This window comes from Gymnodraco acuticeps, unplaced genomic scaffold, assembly GCF_902827175.1.
Source record: "Gymnodraco acuticeps unplaced genomic scaffold, fGymAcu1.1, whole genome shotgun sequence".
Taxonomy (NCBI): domain Eukaryota; kingdom Metazoa; phylum Chordata; class Actinopteri; order Perciformes; family Bathydraconidae; genus Gymnodraco; species Gymnodraco acuticeps.
In genome coordinates, this window is record NW_022992258.1 from 455,507 (window position 1) to 479,338 (window position 23,832).

The window sequence follows — 23,832 nt, forward strand, 5'->3', positions numbered from 1 at the left end:
TTTGAATTAGCAATGAAGCAATATATCAAAGAATGACAGTCACACTAGTGGGTGTGTCCATGCAGGCAGGTAACTCATGTCCAAACCTGCTCAGCTTGTCTAGTGCAGTGAAGCAGCTCCACATACCTGCATTTGGAAACTGGATCATTCTGTGCCTGCACTCCTCTCTTCCTAGATCATTTTAGAACAATAGCAGATATGCCTGTCAAAGTATTTTATACCAGCGTCAGCTGCTCCACAGAGGTACAGTGCTGTCTTACTTGTTTGATTGTTTTACTTGTAGTAATTTTTTATAGAAGATTCCATTTAATAAAAGATTGTCAGAAGTCACGCTGATATGCATACATTTTATTTCTGAATAACTGTAACTGCTCATCATGGCCATTGAAGAAATGTATATTGCAAATCAAAACTTTGTGATAACTTTTAAGTGTAAGGGTTATACATGAATTTTATATTTATGTAACTGATTAAATACTATCCTTTCCAGATCAAGAAAAAACAGCAACAAATCTTGGATGTCCTTTCCGCCAAGAAAGTAGAATTTGAAGCTATAGACATTAGTCAGGATTCTAATACCAAGGATGAAATGAGGGAAATGGCAAATGACCCTACGGCTCTACCTCCTCAGATATGCAATGGGAACGAACATTGTGGGGTAAGTCTCACACAGTTACCAAAAGTAATGATAATTTCTGGTGACAATGCAACAGCTTATTGGAACCAACAGAATTACAATTGAATGTTAATCATTTACATCAGGGGTGGGGAACCTCCGGCCCCCGGGCCGTATACGGCCCGCGAGACCATTTGGTGTGGCCCTCGAGGTAATTTATAAACACACGCAAAAAAGAAAAAAATTAAAGAAATCTAGACTGCAAAATAATTAAACAAGTGAGTGCCTGTTTATCCTGGCCAAGGTCAGGGTCCTTGAACACAACACAAGCCTAACGTGTCATCACGTGGTATATATCTCGACTGACAGGAGTGTAGTTCTGACGGGGAGCACCAGAACGCAGCTCCGCTCCGGTGTCAGTACCAGATATGTTCGGGCTACCAGATATGTTCGGGTGTATTTCCGTCGCATCCGTCATCCGTCATATTCGTCATATTTTACGGCAACTCAAGAGGGCCATCACGGTCAAATTCCGAACATTTAAACATAGCCGACACTTCATTCTTTACTTTGTCCGTTATTATATGTAGAAGATTATACTTTTTCTCCGTCATGTTGTTTCCTTAGCAACAACTTCAAACAGGCATAGCCTATACTTCATTCTTTACTTTGTCCGTTATTATATGTAGAAGATTATACTTTTTCTCCGTCATGTTGTTTCCATAGCAACAACTTCAAACAATAACAACTAACCGCTAGCCGCAAAGCTAGCATCACAGCCACTGCTCCGTTTTCGGAGACTTTGCACACATTTTTCACAAACATGTTCACACGCTAGGAGTACTTCCACTAGCTTCGTCTTGATCTGTAGATGTGATTTGATGTGTCGTGTGTCCCCCAACTCCTCCCCAAAGTTCAGATATTTAATAAAATACTCAGGGGAGTTTCCTGAATTTTCATGCCCAAGCACTAGGCCCTGGGTAAATTAAGAGGCTGATCTCGGGCACTTTTGTCCACTTTCCCTGGTGGTCGAAACTCAAGCCAGACATCCCTGGAATCGTCTCGGAGAGTAGATGATCAGTGGGGCCTTGTTTTTACTGAATGATGTGTTTTTTTATGGGGAATTCAAATATGAGCTTATTTTTAGGATTTTCGGAGACTTTGCACACGTTTTCACAAAACATGTTCACGCTAGGAGTATGGGAGTACTTCCATTCGCTTCGCCTTGATCTGTAGATGTGATTTGATGTGTCGTGTGTCTCCCAACTCCTCTCCAAAGTTCAGATACTATATACAAATACTAAAAGGTAAATAAAACATTAAACATAATGACAAAATAACAACCTGAAATATATGTATTCTATCTACACATTTCGTAATTATCTAATCTAGTGGCCTTATAAAAGTGTTGGCTAAAGTAACGCAGAATATATATATATTTTTAATTGTAAATAATTAGAAACATTATTTATGTGCACAAGTACATGGGACCCCACCATAGCACCCCACACATAACAAGCTGTCCCGAGTTGCAGTTCCGCAGACGGCCGGTGTGTGGCAGCAGAGCGCTGGGAGCAGAGGGAGGTGAGTATATGACGGATGACAGATGCGACGGAAATACACCCGAACATATCTGGTAGCCCGAACATATCTGGTACTGACACCGGTGTCAGTACCAGATATGTTCGGGCTACCAGATATGTACACCGGCACTTCCAAAAATTGCAGTACCCATAAGGAGCCGTACATATGCTGCAGTTTTTGCGTGGCTGTGTCTTAGTTTTAAGCCCAGTGGCGATCTGTCATACTGATCATACAGTCAATAACTTTGTTGTTATTAGCATCTTGTTAGCTAGCTATGCTAACGAATATAAGAAGCTTTTTCTACAACCAGTGAGGTAAAGGCACATCTTTATATGATCATTATAGTTATAAAAAAATAAGAGAATAAAGTAAACAGGTATAAAATACTATATGACAGTAACAAAAAGTTGTTATTAATAAACAAGACTACAGTTTGAAAGGGGAGTGATTTGTAAAATATCCATAAAGAAAAAGAAAATCTGCTTACAGTTATGTTTCATATGGGTGTTGAGAGATGTATCCATAGATCTAATGTTGCTCTCAAAGTGCACCAGATTGATGCTTTTAACTTCGACATTTAAAAAAAATCTTTCCGGGGGTGCATGCCCCGGGACCCCCACTTAAATCATGTTCACATGGATAGGAAACTAAATACATTTGCACACATCTTGTGTCCATATCTGTCTGTTTTGGTGGTCATGGTAAGATATCTGAATTAAGAGGTTGCTTTTTCTTTGCACAGCATGAAAGAAAGGTGAAATGAGTGGGCTGTGATTTTAGTATTTTTAAGCAGAGGTCAATAATTTGTACGGCCCTCGGAGGATGTTGAAAACATTTAAATGGCCCTTGAGAGGAAAAAGGTTCCCCACCCCTGATTTACATGCTAGTGGCACTTGAAAAGAGGAAAAACAATGTGGTAGTCCACAGCGCGTATAGACTTAGAAATTAAAATAAATATTTACAGTACCACCCAATCACCTAAGATCCACACACAAACTGCCACACACACACACACACACACACACACACACACACACACACACACACACACACACACACACACACACACACACACACACACACACTTCATTGCATTTAGATTTTGTCTGAGAGGAAGTTGTTCTTGTTTTGAGGGGCGCACCTTGGATCGTTGAAGGTTGCCAAAAAATATTAAAAGTACAAATTACAGCACACAATATCTCTCAAATATGTATTCATTTTATTAAGATTTGTTTGAAAAATATATACAGTATATTTTGATATGAACTGCTTCTGTGTTTATTTTCTCTCTTTCTTGCATCTCTACCCTAAAATCCTTGACCCCCAACATATTTTCTTTCTTTTAGAACTACGAAGCATTTTTGGAGGCAATTGAGAACGAACAGTTGGAGGCGTTTCTCAAGCTCTAAAAGGAATGGAGATCTTTGAAAAATACTATTAATATTTCTGTTAACTGTCATTTGATTTGGCAATGTCTGATAATGTTCAGCTAAACATATTTGCCTTCTGAAATGTTTGGAGTTGCATGAATGAAATAAAAAATAATAATAATTTGAACTCTGCTTGTTGCCCTTATTGACACTTTTTCTATGTAAAAGTCTGGAACCAAGTCGTATCGATCTGCACATTTACCAGGGATTGTTGTAGCACCTTAATTATGATAAAAAAAGTACCCCCAAACCTAAAGACAACCACACTTACAGTCTAACAGTCTAACCATGGTTATTTCATAATGACATACATAACCAAAAAGTAATTGGTCAAATTCTTAAACACAATAATACCAGTTACATTGCAGAGCCATGCATAAAAAAAGACATCCCCAATTTGTCAAACTGGCCCCCAAAGGGCCAAACAATTCAGTAAAAGCATTTTTAGAAAATGTGTTTAATCTGGATCCCCTGTATTTGTTTTAGGTCAAAAACTTTAATATTTTTACTTTCCAGGTACTATGGTTCAGTTCAGTAACAGGTTTGGAGGAGCATTAAAGGAGGATCTCAACGACAGGTGCAATGGAGCCCTCTATGAAAGGTAGTACATATAATGTTATTTGCAAAGATATACATATTTTGTTTTAGATCAAACAACTTTAAATTGATTGCAATTGTCCTCCTCCTCATTCCCCTCAGTGCCAGAAATACCCAAGAGAATGAGCAGACACACAGCCCCGGGCAGGACGAAAACAATGCTGAAGTTGATAACTCTGTGGAGAGGATCCCTGAAGATCTGGCTGGGAGAGTGTGCTATGAGCTAGAACCACTAGTTTTCCCTTGATAACTAAATGCATCAAGTAATGAAGAATGTTGTGCAATTTCACAAAACGTGAAAAGTTTGGGTGGTTAAGTCTGCTGCATCTTTAACGACAGCCAACAATGGTGTCACAGTGTATCGGTGACTAGCTGATGATCTGTTGCTCTTTCAGGAAGACCAGGTTTAAGTGTGTTTTTACACAACATTTTATTTTTTTAATCTACACACTTCCTCAAATATATGCTGCATTCTTTGCTTTATTCCTGTTGTGGCTTACATTTGACAGAGAGATTCTATTGATCAGAAAGCTTAGATCGACTGACCTGCAGGAGTAGGCTGATTACATTGTCTTTGCATTCTATGGTAATTAGCTTTATTTGGTGTATGTGAATGCAGACCAATACATATATATTTCTTACCACGCTTGCACCTTTTTGGTTGGCAGAGTTTTTGATGATTTGACCCTGCTGGAGGAAAATGTGCCCAATTGTTACCAAACACTGCCAAGATATGTGAACTATCAAATACATGAATATGTTTTATCAATCATCATCAGTAATTGTTATAACAAATTATTCAGCATAACCTGTACAATAAAAGAGGAACTGAATGTATTCAGCATCATTATTAATTATCATTGACACCTATGCTGTTCCACTCAAAAGGCCTTCAATGCAAAAAGGAATATAGACTAAAAAGTACAATCGCCCTGAAACTTGGTGGAGAAGAAGAAAGAAAGTAGAAAGAAGGAATACACTGGAAATATTCAAGTACAAGTACCTCTACTAGCTCTTAGGTTCAGTAGTGGGACAATATACTTAGTTATTTCCCACCACTGCTGGTAGTTGTTGTGGTTTCATGATAGACGTAAGCAGGCTGGAATGCCAACAACATGAATCACATAAGTGGGTGTCTCCATACAGCAGATATGTTGTGTGCAAATCTGCTCACCTTGTTTAACCTCAACACAAACAAAACGCTTATTTGATTTGTTTGCAAGAAAAAGATTGTGCAATGTTATGTTACAGCTTGTTAAACTGCCCCCAAGTGGCCAAACAAATCAGTCAATTCAGGTTAAAAAAAGTACCTATATATAGTTTCTCGATTTCCTATGTATTTGATACACTCCAAACTATTTTTCACTTTATAGGTACCATGGTTCACTTAAGTAACAGGTTTGGATTAGCAATGAAGCAATATATCAAAGAATGACAGTCACACTAGTGGGTGTGTCCATGCAGGCAGGTAACTCATGTCCAAACCTGCTCAGCTTGTCTAGTGCAGTGAAGCAGCTCCACATACCTGCATTTGGAAACTGGATCATTCTGTGCCTGCACTCCTCTCTTCCTAGATCATTTTAGAACAATAGCAGATATGCCTGTCAAAGTATTTTATACCAGCGTCAGCTGCTCCACAGAGGTACAGTGCTGTCTTACTTGTTTGATTGTTTTACTTGTAGTAATTTTTTATAGAAGATTCCATTTAATAAAAGATTGTCAGAAGTCACGCTGATATGCATACATTTTATTTCTGAATAACTGTAACTGCTCATCATGGCCATTGAAGAAATGTATATTGCAAATCAAAACTTTGTGATAACGTTTAAGTGTAAGGGTTATACATGAATTTTATATTTATGTAACTGATGAAATACTATCCTTTCCAGATCAAGAAAAAACAGCAACAAATCTTGGATGTCCTTTCCGCCAAGAAAGTAGAATTTGAAGCTATAGACATTAGTCAGGATTCTAATACCAAGGATGAAATGAGGGAAATGGCAAATGACCCTACGGCTCTACCTCCTCAGATATGCAATGGGAACGAACATTGTGGGGTAAGTCTCACACAGTTACCAAAAGTAATGATAATTTCTGGTGACAATGCAACAGCTTATTGGAACCAACAGAATTACAATTGAATGTTAATCATTTACATCAGGGGTGGGGAACCTCCGGCCCCCGGGCCGTATACGGCCCGCGAGACCATTTGGTGTGGCCCTCGAGGTAATTTATAAACACACGCAAAAAAGAAAAAAATTAAAGAAATCTAGACCGCAAAATAATTAAACAAGTGAGTGCCTGTTTATCCTGGCCAAGGTCAGGGTCCTTGAACACAACACAAGCCTAACGTGTCATCACGTGGTATATATCTCGACTGACAGGAGTGTAGTTCTGACGGGGAGCACCAGAACGCAGCTCCGCTCCGGTGTCAGTACCAGATATGTTCGGGCTACCAGATATGTTCGGGTGTATTTCCGTCGCATCCGTCATCCGTCATATTCGTCATATTTTACGGCAACTCAAGAGGGCCATCACGGTCAAATTCCGAACATTTAAACATAGCCGACACTTCATTCTTTACTTTGTCCGTTATTATATGTAGAAGATTATACTTTTTCTCCGTCATGTTGTTTCCTTAGCAACAACTTCAAACAGGCATAGCCTATACTTCATTCTTTACTTTCTCCGTTATTATATGTAGAAGATATTAATTATTTCTCCGTCATGTTGTTTCCATAGCAACAACTTCAAACAATAACAACTAACCGCTAGCCGCAAAGCTAGCATCACAGCCACTGCTCCGTTTTCGGAGACTTTGCACACGTTTTTCACAAACATGTTCACACGCTAGGAGTACTTCCACTAGCTTCGTCTTGATCTGTAGATGTGATTTGATGTGTCGTGTGTCCCCCAACTCCTCCCCAAAGTTCAGATATTTAATAAAATACTCAGGGGAGTTTCCTGAATTTTCATGCCCAAGCACTAGGCCCTGGGTAAATTAAGAGGCTGATCTCGGGCACTTTTGTCCACTTTCCCTGGTGGTCGAAACTCAAGCCAGACATCCCTGGAATCGTCTCGGAGAGTAGATGATCAGTGGGGCCTTGTTTTTACTGAATGATGTGTTTTTTTATGGGGAATTCAAATATGAGCTTATTTTTAGGATTTTCGGAGACTTTGCACACGTTTTCACAAACATTTTCACGCTAGGAGTATGGGAGTACTTCCATTCGCTTCGCCTTGATCTGTAGATGTGATTTGATGTGTCGTGTGTCTCCCAACTCCTCTCCAAAGTTCAGATACTATATACAAATACTAAAAGGTAAATAAAACATTAAACATAATGACAAAATAACAACCTGAAATATATGTATTCTATCTACACATTTCGTAATTATCTAATCTAGTGGCCTTATAAAAGTGTTGGCTAAAGTAACGCAGAATATATATATATTTTTAATTGTAAATAATTAGAAACATTATTTATGTGCACAAGTACATGGGACCCCACCATAGCACCCCACACATAACAAGCTGTCCCGAGTTGCAGTTCCGCAGACGGCCGGTGTGTGGCAGCAGAGCGCTGGGAGCAGAGGGAGGTGAGTATATGACGGATGACGGATGCGACGGAAATACACCCGAACATATCTGGTAGCCCGAACATATCTGGTACTGCAGTACCAGATATGTTCGGGCTACCAGATATGTACACCGGCACTTCCAAAAATTGCAGTACCCATAAGGAGCCGTACATATGCTGCAGTTTTTGCGTGGCTGTGTCTTAGTTTTAAGCCCAGTGGCGATCTGTCATACTGATCATACAGTCAATAACTTTGTTGTTATTAGCATCTTGTTAGCTAGCTATGCTAACGAATATAAGAAGCTTTTTCTACAACCAGTGAGGTAAAGGCACATCTTTATATGATCATTATAGTTATAAAAAAATAAGAGAATAAAGTAAACAGGTATAAAATACTATATGACAGTAACAAAAAGTTGTTATTAATAAACAAGACTACAGTTTGAAAGGGGAGTGATTTGTAAAATATCCATAAAGAAAAAGAAAATCTGCTTACAGTTATGTTTCATATGGGTGTTGAGAGATGTATCCATAGATCTAATGTTGCTCTCAAAGTGCACCAGATTGATGCTTTTAACTTCGACATTTAAAAAAAAATCTTTCCGGGGGTGCATGCCCCGGGACCCCCACTTAAATCATGTTCACATGGATAGGAAACTAAATACATTTGCACACATCTTGTGTCCATATCTGTCTGTTTTGGTGGTCATGGTAAGATATCTGAATTAAGAGGTTGCTTTTTCTTTGCACAGCATGAAGAAAGGTGAAATGAGTGGGCTGTGATTTTAGTATTTTTAAGCAGAGGTCAATAATTTGTACGGCCCTCGGAGGATGTTGAAAACATTTAAATGGCCCTTGAGAGGAAAAAGGTTCCCCACCCCTGATTTACATGCTAGTGGCACTTGAAAAGAGGAAAAACAATGTGGTAGTCCACAGCGCGTATAGACTTAGAAATTAAAATAAATATTTACAGTACCACCCAATCACCTAAGATCCACACACACACACACACACACACACACACACACACACACACACACACACACACACACACACACACACACACACACCACACACACACACACACACACACACACACACACACACACACACACACACACACACACACACACACACACACACACACACACACACACACACACACACACACACACACACACACACACACACACACGCACACCACACACACTTCATTGCATTTAGATTTTGTCTGAGAGGAAGTTGTTCTTGTTTTGAGGGGCGCACCTTGGATCATTGAAGGTTGCCAAAAAATATTAAAAGTACAAATTACAGCACACAATATCTCTCAAATATGTATTCATTTTATTAAGATTTGTTTGAAAAATATATACAGTATATTTTGATATGAACTGCTTCTGTGTTTATTTTCTCTCTTTCTTGCATCTCTACCCTAAAATCCTTGACCCCCAACATATTTTCTTTCTTTTAGAACTACGAAGCATTTTTGGGAGGCAATTGAGAACGAACAGTTGGAGGCGTTTCTCAAGCTCTAAAAGGAATGGAGATCTTTGAAAAATACTATTAATATTTCTGTTAACTGTCATTTGATTTGGCAATGTCTGATAATGTTCAGCTAAACATATTTGCCTTCTGAAATGTTTGGAGTTGCATGAATGAAATAAAAAATAATAATAATTTGAACTCTGCTTGTTGCCCTTATTGACACTTTTTCTATGTAAAAGTCTGGAACCAAGTCGTATCGATCTGCACATTTACCAGGGATTGTTGTAGCACCTTAATTATGATAAAAAAAGTACCCCCAAACCTAAAGACAACCACACTTACAGTCTAACAGTCTAACCATGGTTATTTCATAATGACATACATAACCAAAAAGTAATTGGTCAAATTCTTAAACACAATAATACCAGTTACATTGCAGAGCCATGCATAAAAAAAGACATCCCCAATTTGTCAAACTGGCCCCCAAAGGGCCAAACAATTCAGTAAAAGCATTTTTAGAAAATGTGTTTAATCTGGATCCCCTGTATTTGTTTTAGGTCAAAAACTTTAATATTTTACTTTCCAGGTACTATGGTTCAGTTCAGTAACAGGTTTGGAGGAGCATTAAAGGAGGATCTCAACGACAGGTGCAATGGAGCCCTCTATGAAAGGTAGTACATATAATGTTATTTGCAAAGATATACATATTTTGTTTTAGATCAAACAACTTTAAATTGATTGCAATTGTCCTCCTCCTCATTCCCCTCAGTGCCAGAAATACCCAAGAGAATGAGCAGACACACAGCCCCGGGCAGGACGAAAACAATGCTGAAGTTGATAACTCTGTGGAGAGGATCCCTGAAGATCTGGCTGGGAGAGTGTGCTATGAGCTAGAACCACTAGTTTTCCCTTGATAACTAAATGCATCAAGTAATGAAGAATGTTGTGCAATTTCACAAAACGTGAAAAGTTTGGGTGGTTAAGTCTGCTGCATCTTTAACGACAGCCAACAATGGTGTCACAGTGTATCGGTGACTAGCTGATGATCTGTTGCTCTTTCAGGAAGACCAGGTTTAAGTGTGTTTTTACACAACATTTTATTTTTTTAATCTACACACTTCCTCAAATATATGCTGCATTCTTTGCTTTATTCCTGTTGTGGCTTACATTTGACAGAGAGATTCTATTGATCAGAAAGCTTAGATCGACTGACCTGCAGGAGTAGGCTGATTACATTGTCTTTGCATTCTATGGTAATTAGCTTTATTTGGTGTATGTGAATGCAGACCAATACATATATATTTCTTACCACGCTTACACCTTTTTGGTTGGCAGAGTTTTTGATGATTTGACCCTGCTGGGGGAAAATGTGCCCAATTGTTACCAAACACTGCCAAGATATGTGAACTATCAAATACATGAATATGTTTTATCAATCATCATCAGTAATTGTTATAACAAATTATTCAGCATAACCTGTACAATAAAAGAGGAACTGAATGTATTCAGCATCATTATTAATTATCATTGACACCTATGCTGTTCCACTCAAAAGGCCTTCAATGCAAAAAGGAATATAGACTAAAAAGTACAATCGCCCTGAAACTTGGTGGAGAAGAAGAAAGAAAGTAGAAAGAAGGAATACACTGGAAATATTCAAGTACAAGTACCTCTACTAGCTCTTAGGTTCAGTAGTGGGACAATATACTTAGTTATTTCCCACCACTGCTGGTAGTTGTTGTGGTTTCATGATAGACGTAAGCAGGCTGGAATACCAACAACATGAATCACATAAGTGGGTGTCTCCATACAGCAGATATGTTGTGTGCAAATCTGCTCACCTTGTTTAACCTCAACACAAACAAAACGCTTATTTGATTTGTTTGCAAGAAAAAGATTGTGTAATGTTATGTTACAGCTTGTTAAACTGCCCCCAAGTGGCCAAACAAATCAATCAATTCAGGTTAAAAAAAGTACCTATATATAGTTTCTCGATTTCCTATGTATTTGATACACTCCAAACTATTTTTCACTTTATAGGTACCATGGTTCACTTAAGTAACAGGTTTGGATTAGCAATGAAGCAATATATCAAAGAATGACAGTCACACTAGTGGGTGTGTCCATGCAGGCAGGTAACTCATGTCCAAACCTGCTCAGCTTGTCTAGTGCAGTGAAGCAGCTCCACATACCTGCATTTGGAAACTGGATCATTCTGTGCCTGCACTCCTCTCTTCCTAGATCATTTTTAGAACAATAGCAGATATGCCTGTCAAAGTATTTTATACCAGCGTCAGCTGCTCCACAGAGGTACAGTGCTGTCTTACTTGTTTGATTGTTTTACTTGTAGTAATTTTTTATAGAAGATTCCATTTAATAAAAGATTGTCAGAAGTCACGCTGATATGCATACATTTTATTTCTGAATAACTGTAACTGCTCATCATGGCCATTGAAGAAATGTATATTGCAAATCAAAACTTTGTGATAACTTTTAAGTGTAAGGGTTATACATGAATTTTATATTTATGTAACTGATGAAATACTATCCTTTCCAGATCAAGAAAAAACAGCAACAAATCTTGGATGTCCTTTCCGCCAAGAAAGTAGAATTTGAAGCTATAGACATTAGTCAGGATTCTAATACCAAGGATGAAATGAGGGAAATGGCAAATGACCCTACGGCTCTACCTCCTCAGATATGCAATGGGAACGAACATTGTGGGGTAAGTCTCACACAGTTACCAAAAGTAATGATAATTTCTGGTGACAATGCAACACCTTATTGGAACCAACAGAATTACAATTGAATGTTAATCATTTACATGCTAGTGGCACTTGAAAAGAGGAAAAACAATGTGGTAGTCCACAGGGCGTATAGACTTAGAAATTAAAATAAATATTTACAGTACCACCCCAATCACCTAAGATCCACACACAAACTGCCATACACTCACACACACACACACACACACACACACACACACACACACACACACACACACACACACACACACACACACACACACACACACACACACACACACACACACACACACACACACACACACACACACACACACACACACACACACACACTTCATTGCATTTAGATTTTGTCTGAGAGGAAGTTGTTCTTGTTTTGAGGGGCGCACCTTGGATCGTTGAAGGTTCCCAAAAATATTAAAAGTACAAATTACAGCACACAATATCTCTCAAATATGTATTCATTTTATTAAGATTTGTTTGAAAAATATATACAGTATATTTTGATATGAACTGCTTCTGTGTTTATTTTCTCTCTTTCTTGCATCTCTACCCTAAAATCCTTGACCCCCAACATCTTTTCTTTCTTTTAGAACTACGAAGCATTTTTGGAGGCAATTGAGAACGAACAGTTGGAGGCGTTTCTCAAGCTCTAAAAGGAATGGAGATCTTTGAAAAATACTGTTAATATTTCTGTTAACTGTCATTTGATTTGGCAATGTCTGATAATGTTCAGCTAAACATATTTGCCTTCTGAAATGTTTGGAGTTGCATGAATGAAATAAAAAATAATAATAATGTGAACTCTGCTTGTTTCTATGTAAAAGTCTGGAACCAAGTCGTATCGATCTGCACATTTACCAGGGAATTGAGATTAAAGTCGCTGCATTATTCCATATGTATAAACCATAGACTGTATGGTAGACTGGTATAAACCATAGACTGTATGGTATAAACATACAATCGTACGTAGTATTAGCAAAGCAACAGACATGACTGGAAGTGTCCCAAAACTTAGAGAAAAAAACCCACTTTTAGTATAGAATTCTTAGAGTATTTGTCCCAAATACTAATTTAATAACTAAATGTAATTGTTGAAAAAGTGGGAACAGAGAATAACATCTATAAAACTGTTCCCCCCGTAGACTGTTCCCCACAGGCCACAGGCCACTGGTGCTTGCTGGGAGGCTTTCAGTATGTGCCTCTCTGGGTGCCACGAAAATAAAATAAAAACCCTGTTGAAGGACCAAACTATATATATATATATATATATACAGTATATATGGGCAGCTGTGCCGAATTAGTAGCCTTCTATTGGTAGCCCTATATATTTTGATGTTAATACTTTTGCACTTTAAGTTAAGTAAAAACAACAAATAACGGACTTTTACTCCATTTTTTCTTTTACACTGTGGTATTACCATTTGTATAGAAGTAAAAGGGCCTGAGTTTGTCCACCTACAATTATTTCATAATTATTTATTTATTTCTGTAATATTGAACATTGAAACTAAAACAGGCAGCATACTGGACGACCCTCTAAAGCACGGACGGGGCCTTCTGCTTTTAAAGCAATGTCGCGGAGTTATGACGTCCTCTTTACACGCTGACCGAGAGGAGGACAGGGTACGTTTCTCCCACTACCGGCACAATCTAAAGGATATATCAAACATCTTGATATATAAAGTCATCACCATGAACCGTTTATGTTTAATAACAACTCTTCTTTCATTTTTGTTCTTTATTTCAGATCTTTATATCCAACATCCATCGATAATCAACAATGGCCGAGGAAGGGTGAGCATAATTACATTCTTCTATCTGTCGCTAACCAACAAAGCGAGGGATTTCTAACAAACTGTTCTTACTCTGAAAAGTGGTGATAGAGGGGCTGAAACTTAAAATTATTTTGAGAACATGTCGTCCACACTTGTGCGGTTATAAATGTTAGTTGTAGTCTATTGTTTTGCCGAAGCTACTGCTAGCTACCTAGCTTAGCAACATGTAAACTTATACTGTGAGGTGATTAGACCAACATATTTCTGCGTGTGCAGCAGTTATCAAGTGTAGGTAAGGCTAAACAAACTAAAGTTGAACGTGGTTATGTTTTGATCAGCTCTTGCTATGCTAACACATTTTACCAGGTTTTTAGAAATGCACTGAATGCTTACATTTAGCCTGTTAGTTTTTCTTTTCAGGCTCTTGTTTTATTCCATGCAGAACTTGCACCAGACAGGGATTATATTATCCATCCCACTTAAATGGTTAGCTGTCCTCAGGCATGCAATGAAATGCTCAGTGTGCTATTCCCACTTCAAGCGAGTTCTCTGGCGCTTGAATGATGACTTTATTTCTTTTGTCGGATACCCCTTCTCTCTACAATGAGTGAGAACCCTGTTCTGACAACGCCAGAAGCTCAACTGAAATCTGCTAATATATGAAGCCTATTTTGCTAAAATAAAACACAAAACAATTCTGTTTTTAGTAGCGTCCCTGCTGCAGTCCCTGCTGGAGGTGCTGCTGGAGGTATTTCGACGGGTGTGATGGATGTCAACACTGCTCTCCCTGAAGTGCTCAAGACCGCACTTATCCACGATGGCCTTGCCCGTGGTATCCGTGAGGCTGCCAAGGCCCTGGACAAGTATGTTTCATTTTTATTTAGTTAAACATTTTTTTAATGTGGTTTCGCATCCCGGATGACATCCTGGCTCCCTCTACTGAACCTTTGTGTGGATGCCTGCCAATGTTACCCAATTTTTGTCTTGCCACACATTTTTGGGAATGTGTTAATGTTGCCTTTGCTGCAAACTAAATCATGATTGTTTTTGTATTTTCCAGGCGTCAAGCCCATCTCTGTGCCCTTGCAGGCAACTGCGATGAGCCCACATACGTCAAGCTGGTGGAGGCCCTCTGTGCGGAGCATCAGATCAACCTGATCAAGGTAACAAGGCTGCTCATAACCGACTGATCGAGTATCTGGCTTGGGAAATTCACATGAACAAATGCAAAGGGCTGTGAAACGGTCCTGTTGGCGGTGCAGCAAGAGTACACACATTGCTGCCGTTATGTTGAAAACATAAATTATAATTACACCTCATTGTTTATCAGGAATGACTGAAGTTAAAACATGCTGTTGAACCTTATTTCAGGTTGATGACAACAAGAAGCTCGGCGAGTGGGTCGGTCTGTGCAAGATCGACCGTGAGGGCAAACCCCGTAAGATTGTGGGCTGCAGCTGTGTGGTGGTCAAGGTAAATGATGCGGTTCACTTCATGTTTTGCCTACATTTAAGAAAAACAAACGGAATAGACGCTCAACATATTCCTGCTAAGTATACACTATCTGCCAGACAAGTGCAGCTGCTGTGCTTTGTGCCATGCAGCTGTTGTTTAAAAACATCTGGCCAAATGAAAGCCAGGGTACGAGCCCCGTCGTCTAACTGTGGTGTCTGGGGTCCCTAAGAATGGCAACAAATAGTAACGAATGGAAACGAGCACCATGATTGATGGGTCATGACTGACTTACCCCCTAGTTTGCTGTTTATTCCAATCAACATGCCTGTATATTAATTTCTAGTGTTTATTTGAAGTTGCTGCAATGATTCCAACAGATGTGTTTTTGGGGCTAGACTTTTGAGTACTATATAAACTAATGCTCAGTTTTACCACTATTATTCACACGATGTGTTTAGGTGGGTCAGACTGAATGTAAATATCCCTTGACCCAACAAGGCCCTCAACACATCTGGACACGTGGCTGATGATCTGCTCATCTCAAACTGTACTTTTCTGTTTACAGGACTACGGCAAGGAGTCTCAAGCCAAGGATGTGATTGAGGAATACTTCAAAGGCAAAAAATAAAATGTCAATAAAAAGTGAAAATGATGCAGTTGTCTGAAGTGTTCCTTTTTCCAGACAAGTCTCACTCAAACTAAACACGGGCAGTGATATTAAATTGGTCTGTCCAAAGGTCTCCTATTATGCTATTTTTAGGCATATATTATGGGTCTCGGATATATAAAAACACGTCTGATGTGTTTTGCTCAAAATACCAAACAGATTATGCATTTTAGACATCCCTCTATTTCAGGCCTGTTAGAGAACTGCAGGTTTGGGGTCCTTAGCTTGAAAAAAAGAGGGGAAGCTAATGCCTGCTCAGAATTCTACCGGCAGATATAGCTACATTCTGGATCAGCGCCGCTGTACCCGTCTTTAGAGATTTGGGTACGGAGGAAAAGATGGTTGAGTTCCCTGACACCGGGGACACATATTTATGTATGAAAGACATGATCGGTCCCCTTTAAAGGTCACACAGGCTTCATTTGAAGTGCAGTGTTTAATGCACAAACATCCTTATTTCTGTCCCCTGACATAAGGACACAGAGGCTCTATTTCATAAGATTATTTGGCTGGCTGGGTGGACCGAGTTTTAAAAAAAAAAGTTTTGTATAAAACTGATTATTCAAATAACTGCTGGGTCCCCGGGTTAACACGGAATGAAGTTGATTGCTCCAAAGGTTGGCGAGTTAATCAAACTGCAGATATGAACACAGAAGTCTGTTATGGTTTGTGTGCTTTATGATTAGCATACTGCAAATGTAATTTTCAATAATGAGCAGCACTACCTGTACATGCATGTTGGATCAGTTTAAAAGGAAAGACGAGATGAATAGGTCATTTGTATAAGTTTTCTCCTTTATATCTACATACATAGACATTTCTGAATAAAGAAAAGACATTCAAACACATTAAGGCACAACACATCATGACGCACATCCTCAATTCCCCTGCCCAAACAATTACAAAAATCCAGAGTGGAGAAAAAAAACAAAGACCCCAAAAATGCATTTCATTTCCTTCACAAAAACATCCACCACTGCCCTTAAGTTTATTGTAAATAATTTACACAAGTTTCTGATGCAGGCTCCATTGTGTTGTGATTATTATACCACCAGGAAGAAAACACTTAGAAAAAAAGCAGCTGTTAACCCCGCACACAGAATGCCTGTACAGAGAAGCCCTCGTGGTTTGAAGATCCTCAGCAGGCCTGAGACTAGTCTGGCTGCCCTCCATCAAACCAAACATCCAGGAGTTGCCCCAGAAACATCCTCCCAGGCCAAGGGAGGCATTGAGCCTTTACAGGCTTCCAGTCAGCTGCAGGGACAGTAGAGGGGGGGGGGGGGGGGGGGTTTCACAGCGGTCTGTTCGCAGCATAGGGGCCACAGGGGCTGAGCTGGGTATTTGAGACACCTCTTAAGCCCACTGTTCAGTTCTTTACCTCCTTTCACCTCTTCTTAAGACCGTTCAGAGTTTGTAAATCCAGACGTTCAACAAGACAAAAAAAAATCACAAAAACGGTTGCAGTGTATTGTTTGTTCTTAAATAGTTATACAAAAGAAGGGGGCTGACCATGTCCACGGTAACATTGCATGAGTCCATATTGCTATAATAGTTACAGGTACTCAAACTCCAGTGCTTGGTGTAGTGCCAGCAGGTCAGAGTGGCTGGATATCCTCCAGAAAGGCATGTTGTGCTGTGGAGTGAACACACATCATTAGAACCAACAGTACTGTTAGCAGAGCTGCACACCGCCACCTAAACTCATGCAAGCTACACTACAGTAGCTTGTAGCTGCTTGCTTTGCAAAAGCACTGCAAACGAAATCCATGCAATCATAAGGCTTAAAGGAAGAGTTCAGCATTTGGAGACATTTACTTATCTGCTCTTGTGCTGAGAGTTAATTGAGATAGAAAGATAATTATAACTCTTATATCAATAAGGCTACAGCTGTGCCCTTAGCTTAGCATTACAACAACATTGATACACAGTTAACTGCACTATTAGCTGCCTATATGCTAAGCTAACTGTCGGTAGCATTATGTTTAAGGGGCAGAGATTGATATTATTCTTCTCATCTAACTCTCAGCAGGAAAGTGATTGTGATATTTTCCAATAATGTCAAACTTCTCCTTTAACAATCCCAGCACCCAGCATCAACAATGAAACCCAAAGCTGGAGGAAAGATGGGATTTACATTTTCACTTTAGGAAATATGTCCTCGATTGTCAATATTTGTCATATTTCTTTGTTGGGATATAGCTTTTCTACTACAGTACCAATGAAAAAAGACTTCTCACACCACTGGATAAAAAAACAGCATTATTGCGCTTAACAAATCATTGTGTACATTTCGGAGCCATTCATGTCAAATGTGACACACATTAAGTTGAATTGTAGCTGCAGGTGGCTCACGAATTTGGTATATTTGACTTCCAAAAGTAGGTCCAAAATGTACACTTGCCAAGCCTTAGTCTCAAATTGTCACCCTGACAATCAAAAGTCACCTGCCACTTTATAAAATAGGAAAAAGCAAGAGCAAGTAGAACAGAAAAAAAGTAACACAAATCCTCTACAGCAAAGAAAGGCAGGCTTCTTCCAATCAGAGCTCACACTGTGTGGAGTAGGCGGGGTCACGGTGAGGTTGCGGGTCCATTACCTTTTTGGCCGCCTGCTCCTCTTCCACACCGTCCCCAATTACAACATACACTACTTTCCTGCCAAACCTTTGCATTATGCGTTCAAAGCAACTCTCTTTTCCTGCAAAAAAACAAATAAACAAAGGGGGGAGGAAGGAGGGTCACAAGGTCAGAGGGGTCAACGTTTTGAAGTCGTTTGTTTACCTGGCTGGCCGCATGCTCTTCATCCTTCCCATCGCCAATCACAACATATGTAATGTTAGTGCCAAAGCGGGAGACTATACGTTCAAAACAGCTCTCTTTGCCTGGAGACAAACAAATGGCTTTCACAGGTTTTTCCTTAGTGGTCGGAATGGGAATTAAACACATCAAAAAATCTGAGCTGTATGCATCAAGGTTGATACACACACACACTTTCAGATAAATATAATATCTGGTTGCCACAACATTTTTCCGACTGATGTCAGAGGTCACACCCCATGCTAACCTTTAGCCTTCCTCCTATACATATACAGCGCTAATTGCATTTAGAGTAATTCCATATACAAAGTATCCATGAGTCTACGTGATCCGGCGTTTGACCTGAAACACTTGTGTCCTAAACATCAGGCAGTTGTCATGGTTTCCACATTGCTACGTCCGTTTGAATCAAGGCGCCGTGGGGGTTGAACTGGGTGTAACATTAGCTCACAAGCACTCACTCACACACTTGGCTTTGAGTTTTGTTTCCTGGATGTTTTTGCTCTCTAACTCCATTTCTAATCTGAGTTGTTTTGTTTTCTTGATGTCTGGTTGAATAGGATTTAGTGTTGGCCACAGTTGCGGTACATTGGCGTAACCAGTTGCGTTTTCTCCTGCTAACGCACTCCATTCAGAAAGTGGGCATCTGGCCTGGAAGATCCCACAAGTGTTGGAGATGTTCAAGAGCAGGACTGCATGTGATGTGAGGATGGATTTGTTGTTTAGGTCAGTGTGAGCTGGAGTAAAATGGCTGCAGTCGAACTAAGCATTTAGCCAGGGGATGATGTAATTATTAAGTGATTATACATCGGGGGTGTTGATAGACACAATTATCTCCTTTTCATAGCGTAGAGTGGACAATCCATTACGGAAGACCAGGAGTTTATTGCGTCCATTAAATCCTTGCATCAGTAACATTTAATTCATCATACCATTCATTCATCAATAACATCCATTGTTGTCGTTTATTGTAAACTATGGAGTAAGGAAAAGACAGATGTAGGCCTAACCCTTCTTCATTCTATCAGTGATTCAAATAATGCATTGTTGATAATCTTGAAATAAACCTTCTAAATCATTTTAATCGGAGGATGTATGTGCTCTAATGCTGGTCCAAAGAGTTAGCATTACTCACAGGTATTTTCAGCTTTGAATCACAAGCGCTATGTCACTTATGTTTCAATTGCGTTTAATTGTAATTTATATTAAATCATTAAATTCAAAGTACATAGAAATATGTGTAAATAATACAGTGTCACTGAGATAACCCATTCAAAGCACTGAATACTTTCTAATTGATTTGTTTCAATGTGCAAGAGAAAACAATGTTAGTAGCCTAGCTGTGTAGTTATTGGTGTATTTAAATATTGATTTTATGTATTAGAATTTTTAAACTTTGCTAAATACTATAATTGTACAGTTACTTGATAGCCTCTTGCTCTAAGTCAACTTCCTTGCTCACACATGCACACACACACACACACACACACACACACACACACACACACACACACACACACACACACACACACACACACACCACACACACACACACACACACACACACACACACACACACACACACACACACACACACACACACCATGTATACATCACTTTAGGGGACATTACATTGACTGACTTACATGCATTTCCTGGAGACTTATCCTAACCTTAACCATAGCCAACATAGAGAACCGCAGTCCTAAAACCCGGAAGTAAGTTAGCATTTTTACCACGTCCGGTTCCTTCGATAAAAAGCAATGCAATTTCTCCATAGGATTTTGGAAAATAGCTCCAAATAAGGTCTGTGTTTGACACAAATTGAAGAGACAGATCACGTTTTGTTCTACGACATTAAATCCATCAGCAGTGACCCCGCTGGTGATTTTTGAAGAGTTTACGTGTCTGAAAAACGATGGTTGTTACCAAGTGACTGAATAGGACTACAGAAGTTGTCCAGGCCGTTTTACGTCATTACACCGAACACGTAAAACACTCCCGCTAAGTTTGTTTGCCCTGTTCTGCTTGAAAGCAAGTACCTGCCTCCTGCAAACTGTTCAAACAAACGCTTCAACTTGTACAATTTAGAATCTGTATGTTTGAATATGGATCTTAAGTTGGCGTGACGTTGAAGCAGCGACCCTGCTGTAGTTCCTTTATAGCATAACGTTAGCATTTTGCTTCTGGCGACTAGATTTATGATTCGAAAATTATAAAAGTAGGATAGACATGTGGATATTATCCGGCTGAACAAAACGTGATCCGTCTCTTCAATGTGTTTCAACCACAGATCTTATTTCCAGCTATTTTCCAAAATCCTATGGAGAAATTGCATTGCGTTTTTGACGAAGGAACCGGAAGGAGTTTACATCCGGGTTTTAGGACGCGTCACTGCCGTTCTCTATATGCCTTACCCTAACCCTAAACCTAACCAAGTCTACACCCTAAAATTAATGATTCCCCTCATGGGGACCTTCATTTTGTCCCCATAAGGGAGGTGAGTAGGGTTGGGAACCGAAACTCGGTTCCAGATGAGAACCGATAAGAAAATGCCGGGTACCGGGTACCCATACAAAATACACAATTTCGGTTCTGCTTAACGGTTCCTAAACGCGGTAGACCCTGTATTCCAGCGGGTCCGTCTGCACCGCGGTGCTGCGGTGACCCGGTGGAATACAGGGCGGACCTGGAGAATCACAGAACGGCCGGTCGTCAGCGGGCCGTTGACGGCCGGCTCGGTACGCTGACGGCCGGCACCGCCCTTCATTTTTTTTAAACGGCATCATATCAATTGCGCTGACAGGCGACAGAGGTCCACAGTTGCCCCGCAGCGATGCTCCCCCGCCCTCCCGTAGACATTTCACGAGCTCAGTCACTTCATAACACCAAAGATAGGTCGCGGTAAACACTCTGAAGTGAGGCTCCACTACACTAAAAAAGAAAAAGAAAAGGCAAAGTGTAATGCCTGTTAATAGCTTGCCACAGGCATAGCTCAGTTAAAAGAAAGCACAGCTATTGTGCAATACATTTGTATTGCATGTATATTTTTTAGTAACAATTTCAGTTAAAGCTTTTAAGAATAAATATATTTTTGTTATCTAAACGTTTGACCTCTTTATTTTACAATTTTGGAATCGAAACGGGGAATCGATAAGAACCGGAATCGATAAGCAGAACCGGAATCGAAATCGGAATCGATAAATTTCAAACGATACCCATCCCTAGAGGTGAGTCCCCACACGTGACTATGTAAACAGATTTAGGTCCCCACAAGTATAGTAGTATAGTAATGCTAGGGCCACACACACACACACACACACACACACACACACACACACACACACACACACACACACACACACACACACACACACACACACACACACACACACACACACACACACACACACACACACACACACACACACACACACACACACACACACACACACACACACACACACACACACACACACACACACACACACACACAAACTATAACTCAAACAGTCCTAACCAGCCGCTCAATGAACCTGAGCCCAACTAAAGCAATTATATCATAACAAGAAACAGGATATCTGGACCACATGGAGTAGATGAAGAAACATCAAAAATAATGGACAGAACAGAATGCATGTGACCTTTGAGCATTTAAATACAATACATCAAATATATAGTCAGCTACTATTTAGTTACTCCACTTCTACATTCAATTTATTTCCATCCGTATTGGATTATTACCTAGAAGTGAATGAACGTTTGTGTGCCCCAGTGTTTGTGTCTTACCTATTTTGGTTGCACTGTAAATGTTCTCCACGGGGAAAACAGATCCCAGACTATATAAGAGAACTTTAGCCAGCGCTGGTATGAGCTGCGTTGTGGTCACCATCACGTTTACACAGTTACTCCTGAGGGACACACAAACAGAGAACAGACCGTGTAAAGCTGGGTCATGAGTAAATGTACTTTGATGCTGAATATGGATTAGTTCCCATGCTCTAAATCTTAACCTTTTAAATGAACAGAGAGGAGGATTAGAGCGATAAAAGTCTGTGTGATGTGAAATATGTCACAAAATGGCACCTGGAGCTGATGATGGATAGCGACTTGAGTGCGTGGGTGAGCCAGGAGTCAGTCAGACCCTCCACCTCGGCTCTGAGCTGCAGCCAGGCGTCTCTTTTAGCGGGACCCAGCAGGCCTATAACACAGTATGATATTCAGTAACCCCTCGCAGCTTTAAGCATCACACACACCAGTATAAAGCATCACACACACCGGTATAAAGCATCACACACACCGGTATAAAGCATCACACACACCGGTATAAAGCATCACACATGTATATACATCAGGAAAGGTACAAACACAGTAAGCTAAGTCTATGGTCTACTTTAGTGTCAATACATCTCAGGAGGAAACACTGAATATATCCTTCATGAAACCCTAAAATTGGTCAAATACAAATCATTATTTTATTAGGAATAAGCTAAATGTATAGTCCAACAGCAGCTTTGTTTTTCATCTCTGCTTTCATTAAACCCACATTTTAAAAACAGATATAAACACTTGTGCACTGCAGCCTTTATCATATTTCTGTACATGCACAGTTTGCAAATACTGTATGTCATGCCCACTAGTATATATGTAATACTTGTTTCCAGATCGTGGCTTCCCATTCCATGTTTAATCTCTGTTTTCTGTCTTTGAATAATCTTCCCTTGAATGCCTTTAGAGGAGGTTTCCTCTCAAATTCAGCTATACTATAAGATACATTAACTTGTTTTATAATAACTTTGATACCCTGTTTATATATATATATATGTAGCAGCCGCATTTAAGTTGATTTTGTTTTGATTTATTTGGAAACTTTATTAATGCATTTTTCTGTTTCAGTGAGAGGTGCGCTTTGCTCAGGTGAAGGGGGCGGGGCTAAAGCTTTAAGTTAGAGGTGCGGTGTGTGACGGGAGGGCAGCAGCAATACCGTCATTGATACGCAGACGCAACCTTATGTTTAGTAAAATACAGATTATTAGGATCTGCTGTTTAAGTTTACGTT

The 23,832-nt window shown here is 39.7% G+C and overlaps 5 protein-coding genes, 1 long non-coding RNA gene and 1 other non-coding gene across 8 annotated transcripts in view; 6 read left to right on the plus strand and 1 right to left on the minus strand.

Moving 5' to 3' along the window:
• The first annotated feature begins 39 nt into the window (after positions 1-39).
• Positions 40-3,757, plus strand: LOC117540316 (SH3 domain-binding glutamic acid-rich-like protein 3). Its single transcript, XM_034206930.1, has 3 exons — positions 40-243; positions 491-658; positions 3,547-3,757. The coding sequence occupies exons 1-3, from the start codon at positions 199-201 to the stop codon at positions 3,607-3,609; spliced, it is 276 nt and encodes a 91-aa protein (XP_034062821.1). The 5' UTR covers positions 40-198; the 3' UTR covers positions 3,610-3,757.
• Positions 3,758-5,665: 1,908 nt separating this feature from the next.
• Positions 5,666-9,490, plus strand: LOC117540317 (SH3 domain-binding glutamic acid-rich-like protein 3). Its single transcript, XM_034206931.1, has 3 exons — positions 5,666-5,869; positions 6,117-6,284; positions 9,279-9,490. Exons 1-3 carry the CDS (start codon positions 5,825-5,827, stop codon positions 9,306-9,308), a joined length of 243 nt encoding a protein of 80 aa, XP_034062822.1. The 5' UTR covers positions 5,666-5,824; the 3' UTR covers positions 9,309-9,490.
• A 378-nt stretch (positions 9,491-9,868) lies between these two features.
• Positions 9,869-10,796, plus strand: LOC117540318. The gene is made up of 2 exons (XR_004568149.1): positions 9,869-9,963; positions 10,062-10,796. It is a non-coding gene; the product is annotated as an uncharacterized LOC117540318 (long non-coding RNA).
• Positions 10,797-11,449: 653 nt separating this feature from the next.
• Positions 11,450-12,861, plus strand: LOC117540327 (SH3 domain-binding glutamic acid-rich-like protein 3). The gene is made up of 3 exons (XM_034206940.1): positions 11,450-11,602; positions 11,850-12,017; positions 12,651-12,861. Exons 1-3 carry the CDS (start codon positions 11,558-11,560, stop codon positions 12,711-12,713), a joined length of 276 nt encoding a protein of 91 aa, XP_034062831.1. The 5' UTR covers positions 11,450-11,557; the 3' UTR covers positions 12,714-12,861.
• Positions 12,862-13,621: 760 nt separating this feature from the next.
• rps12 (ribosomal protein S12) lies at positions 13,622-15,942 on the plus strand. 2 transcript variants are annotated; one of them, XM_034206907.1, is made up of 6 exons: positions 13,622-13,683; positions 13,808-13,854; positions 14,543-14,698; positions 14,896-14,998; positions 15,207-15,308; positions 15,856-15,942. In XM_034206907.1, exons 2-6 carry the CDS (start codon positions 13,841-13,843, stop codon positions 15,916-15,918), a joined length of 438 nt encoding a protein of 145 aa, XP_034062798.1. In that variant the 5' UTR covers positions 13,622-13,683; positions 13,808-13,840; the 3' UTR covers positions 15,919-15,942. The 2 variants fall into 2 exon arrangements, with proteins under 2 accessions (XP_034062798.1, XP_034062799.1); XM_034206908.1 differs by having other exon boundaries at positions 13,653-13,683; positions 14,546-14,698.
• On the plus strand, positions 14,390-14,466 carry LOC117540332. Its single transcript, XR_004568153.1, has one exon. It is a non-coding gene; the product is annotated as a small nucleolar RNA SNORD101 (small nucleolar RNA).
• A 789-nt stretch (positions 15,943-16,731) lies between the features above and the next one.
• Positions 16,732-23,832, minus strand: part of eya4 (EYA transcriptional coactivator and phosphatase 4) — a 40,843-nt gene continuing 33,742 nt past the window's right edge. The window contains 4 exon segments of the mRNA XM_034206936.1: positions 16,732-17,590; positions 18,554-18,654; positions 22,563-22,684; positions 22,860-22,974. Of these exon segments, the coding sequence (XP_034062827.1) occupies positions 17,510-17,590; positions 18,554-18,654; positions 22,563-22,684; positions 22,860-22,974 (419 nt within the window). The 3' untranslated portion in view covers positions 16,732-17,509.

What these genes read in the sequence shown, in the direction of transcription:
- rps12 (XM_034206907.1), top strand. An exon ending in GCTGCCAAGGCCCTGGACAA is followed by an intron (nt 14,699 to 14,895) that starts GTATGTTTCATT and finishes TGTATTTTCCAG; the next exon opens with GCGTCAAGCCCATCTCTGTG. An exon ending in ATCAGATCAACCTGATCAAG is followed by an intron (nt 14,999 to 15,206) that starts GTAACAAGGCTG and finishes ACCTTATTTCAG; the next exon opens with GTTGATGACAACAAGAAGCT.
- LOC117540327 (XM_034206940.1), top strand. Translation starts at nt 11,558, where the DNA reads ATGCCTGTCAAAGTATTTTATACCAGCGTCAGCTGCTCCACAGAG. An exon ending in GCGTCAGCTGCTCCACAGAG is followed by an intron (nt 11,603 to 11,849) that starts GTACAGTGCTGT and finishes TATCCTTTCCAG; the next exon opens with ATCAAGAAAAAACAGCAACA. An exon ending in ATGGGAACGAACATTGTGGG is followed by an intron (nt 12,018 to 12,650) that starts GTAAGTCTCACA and finishes TCTTTCTTTTAG; the next exon opens with AACTACGAAGCATTTTTGGA.
- LOC117540317 (XM_034206931.1), top strand. Translation starts at nt 5,825, where the DNA reads ATGCCTGTCAAAGTATTTTATACCAGCGTCAGCTGCTCCACAGAG. An exon ending in GCGTCAGCTGCTCCACAGAG is followed by an intron (nt 5,870 to 6,116) that starts GTACAGTGCTGT and finishes TATCCTTTCCAG; the next exon opens with ATCAAGAAAAAACAGCAACA. An exon ending in ATGGGAACGAACATTGTGGG is followed by an intron (nt 6,285 to 9,278) that starts GTAAGTCTCACA and finishes TCTTTCTTTTAG; the next exon opens with AACTACGAAGCATTTTTGGG.
- LOC117540316 (XM_034206930.1), top strand. Translation starts at nt 199, where the DNA reads ATGCCTGTCAAAGTATTTTATACCAGCGTCAGCTGCTCCACAGAG. An exon ending in GCGTCAGCTGCTCCACAGAG is followed by an intron (nt 244 to 490) that starts GTACAGTGCTGT and finishes TATCCTTTCCAG; the next exon opens with ATCAAGAAAAAACAGCAACA. An exon ending in ATGGGAACGAACATTGTGGG is followed by an intron (nt 659 to 3,546) that starts GTAAGTCTCACA and finishes TCTTTCTTTTAG; the next exon opens with AACTACGAAGCATTTTTGGA.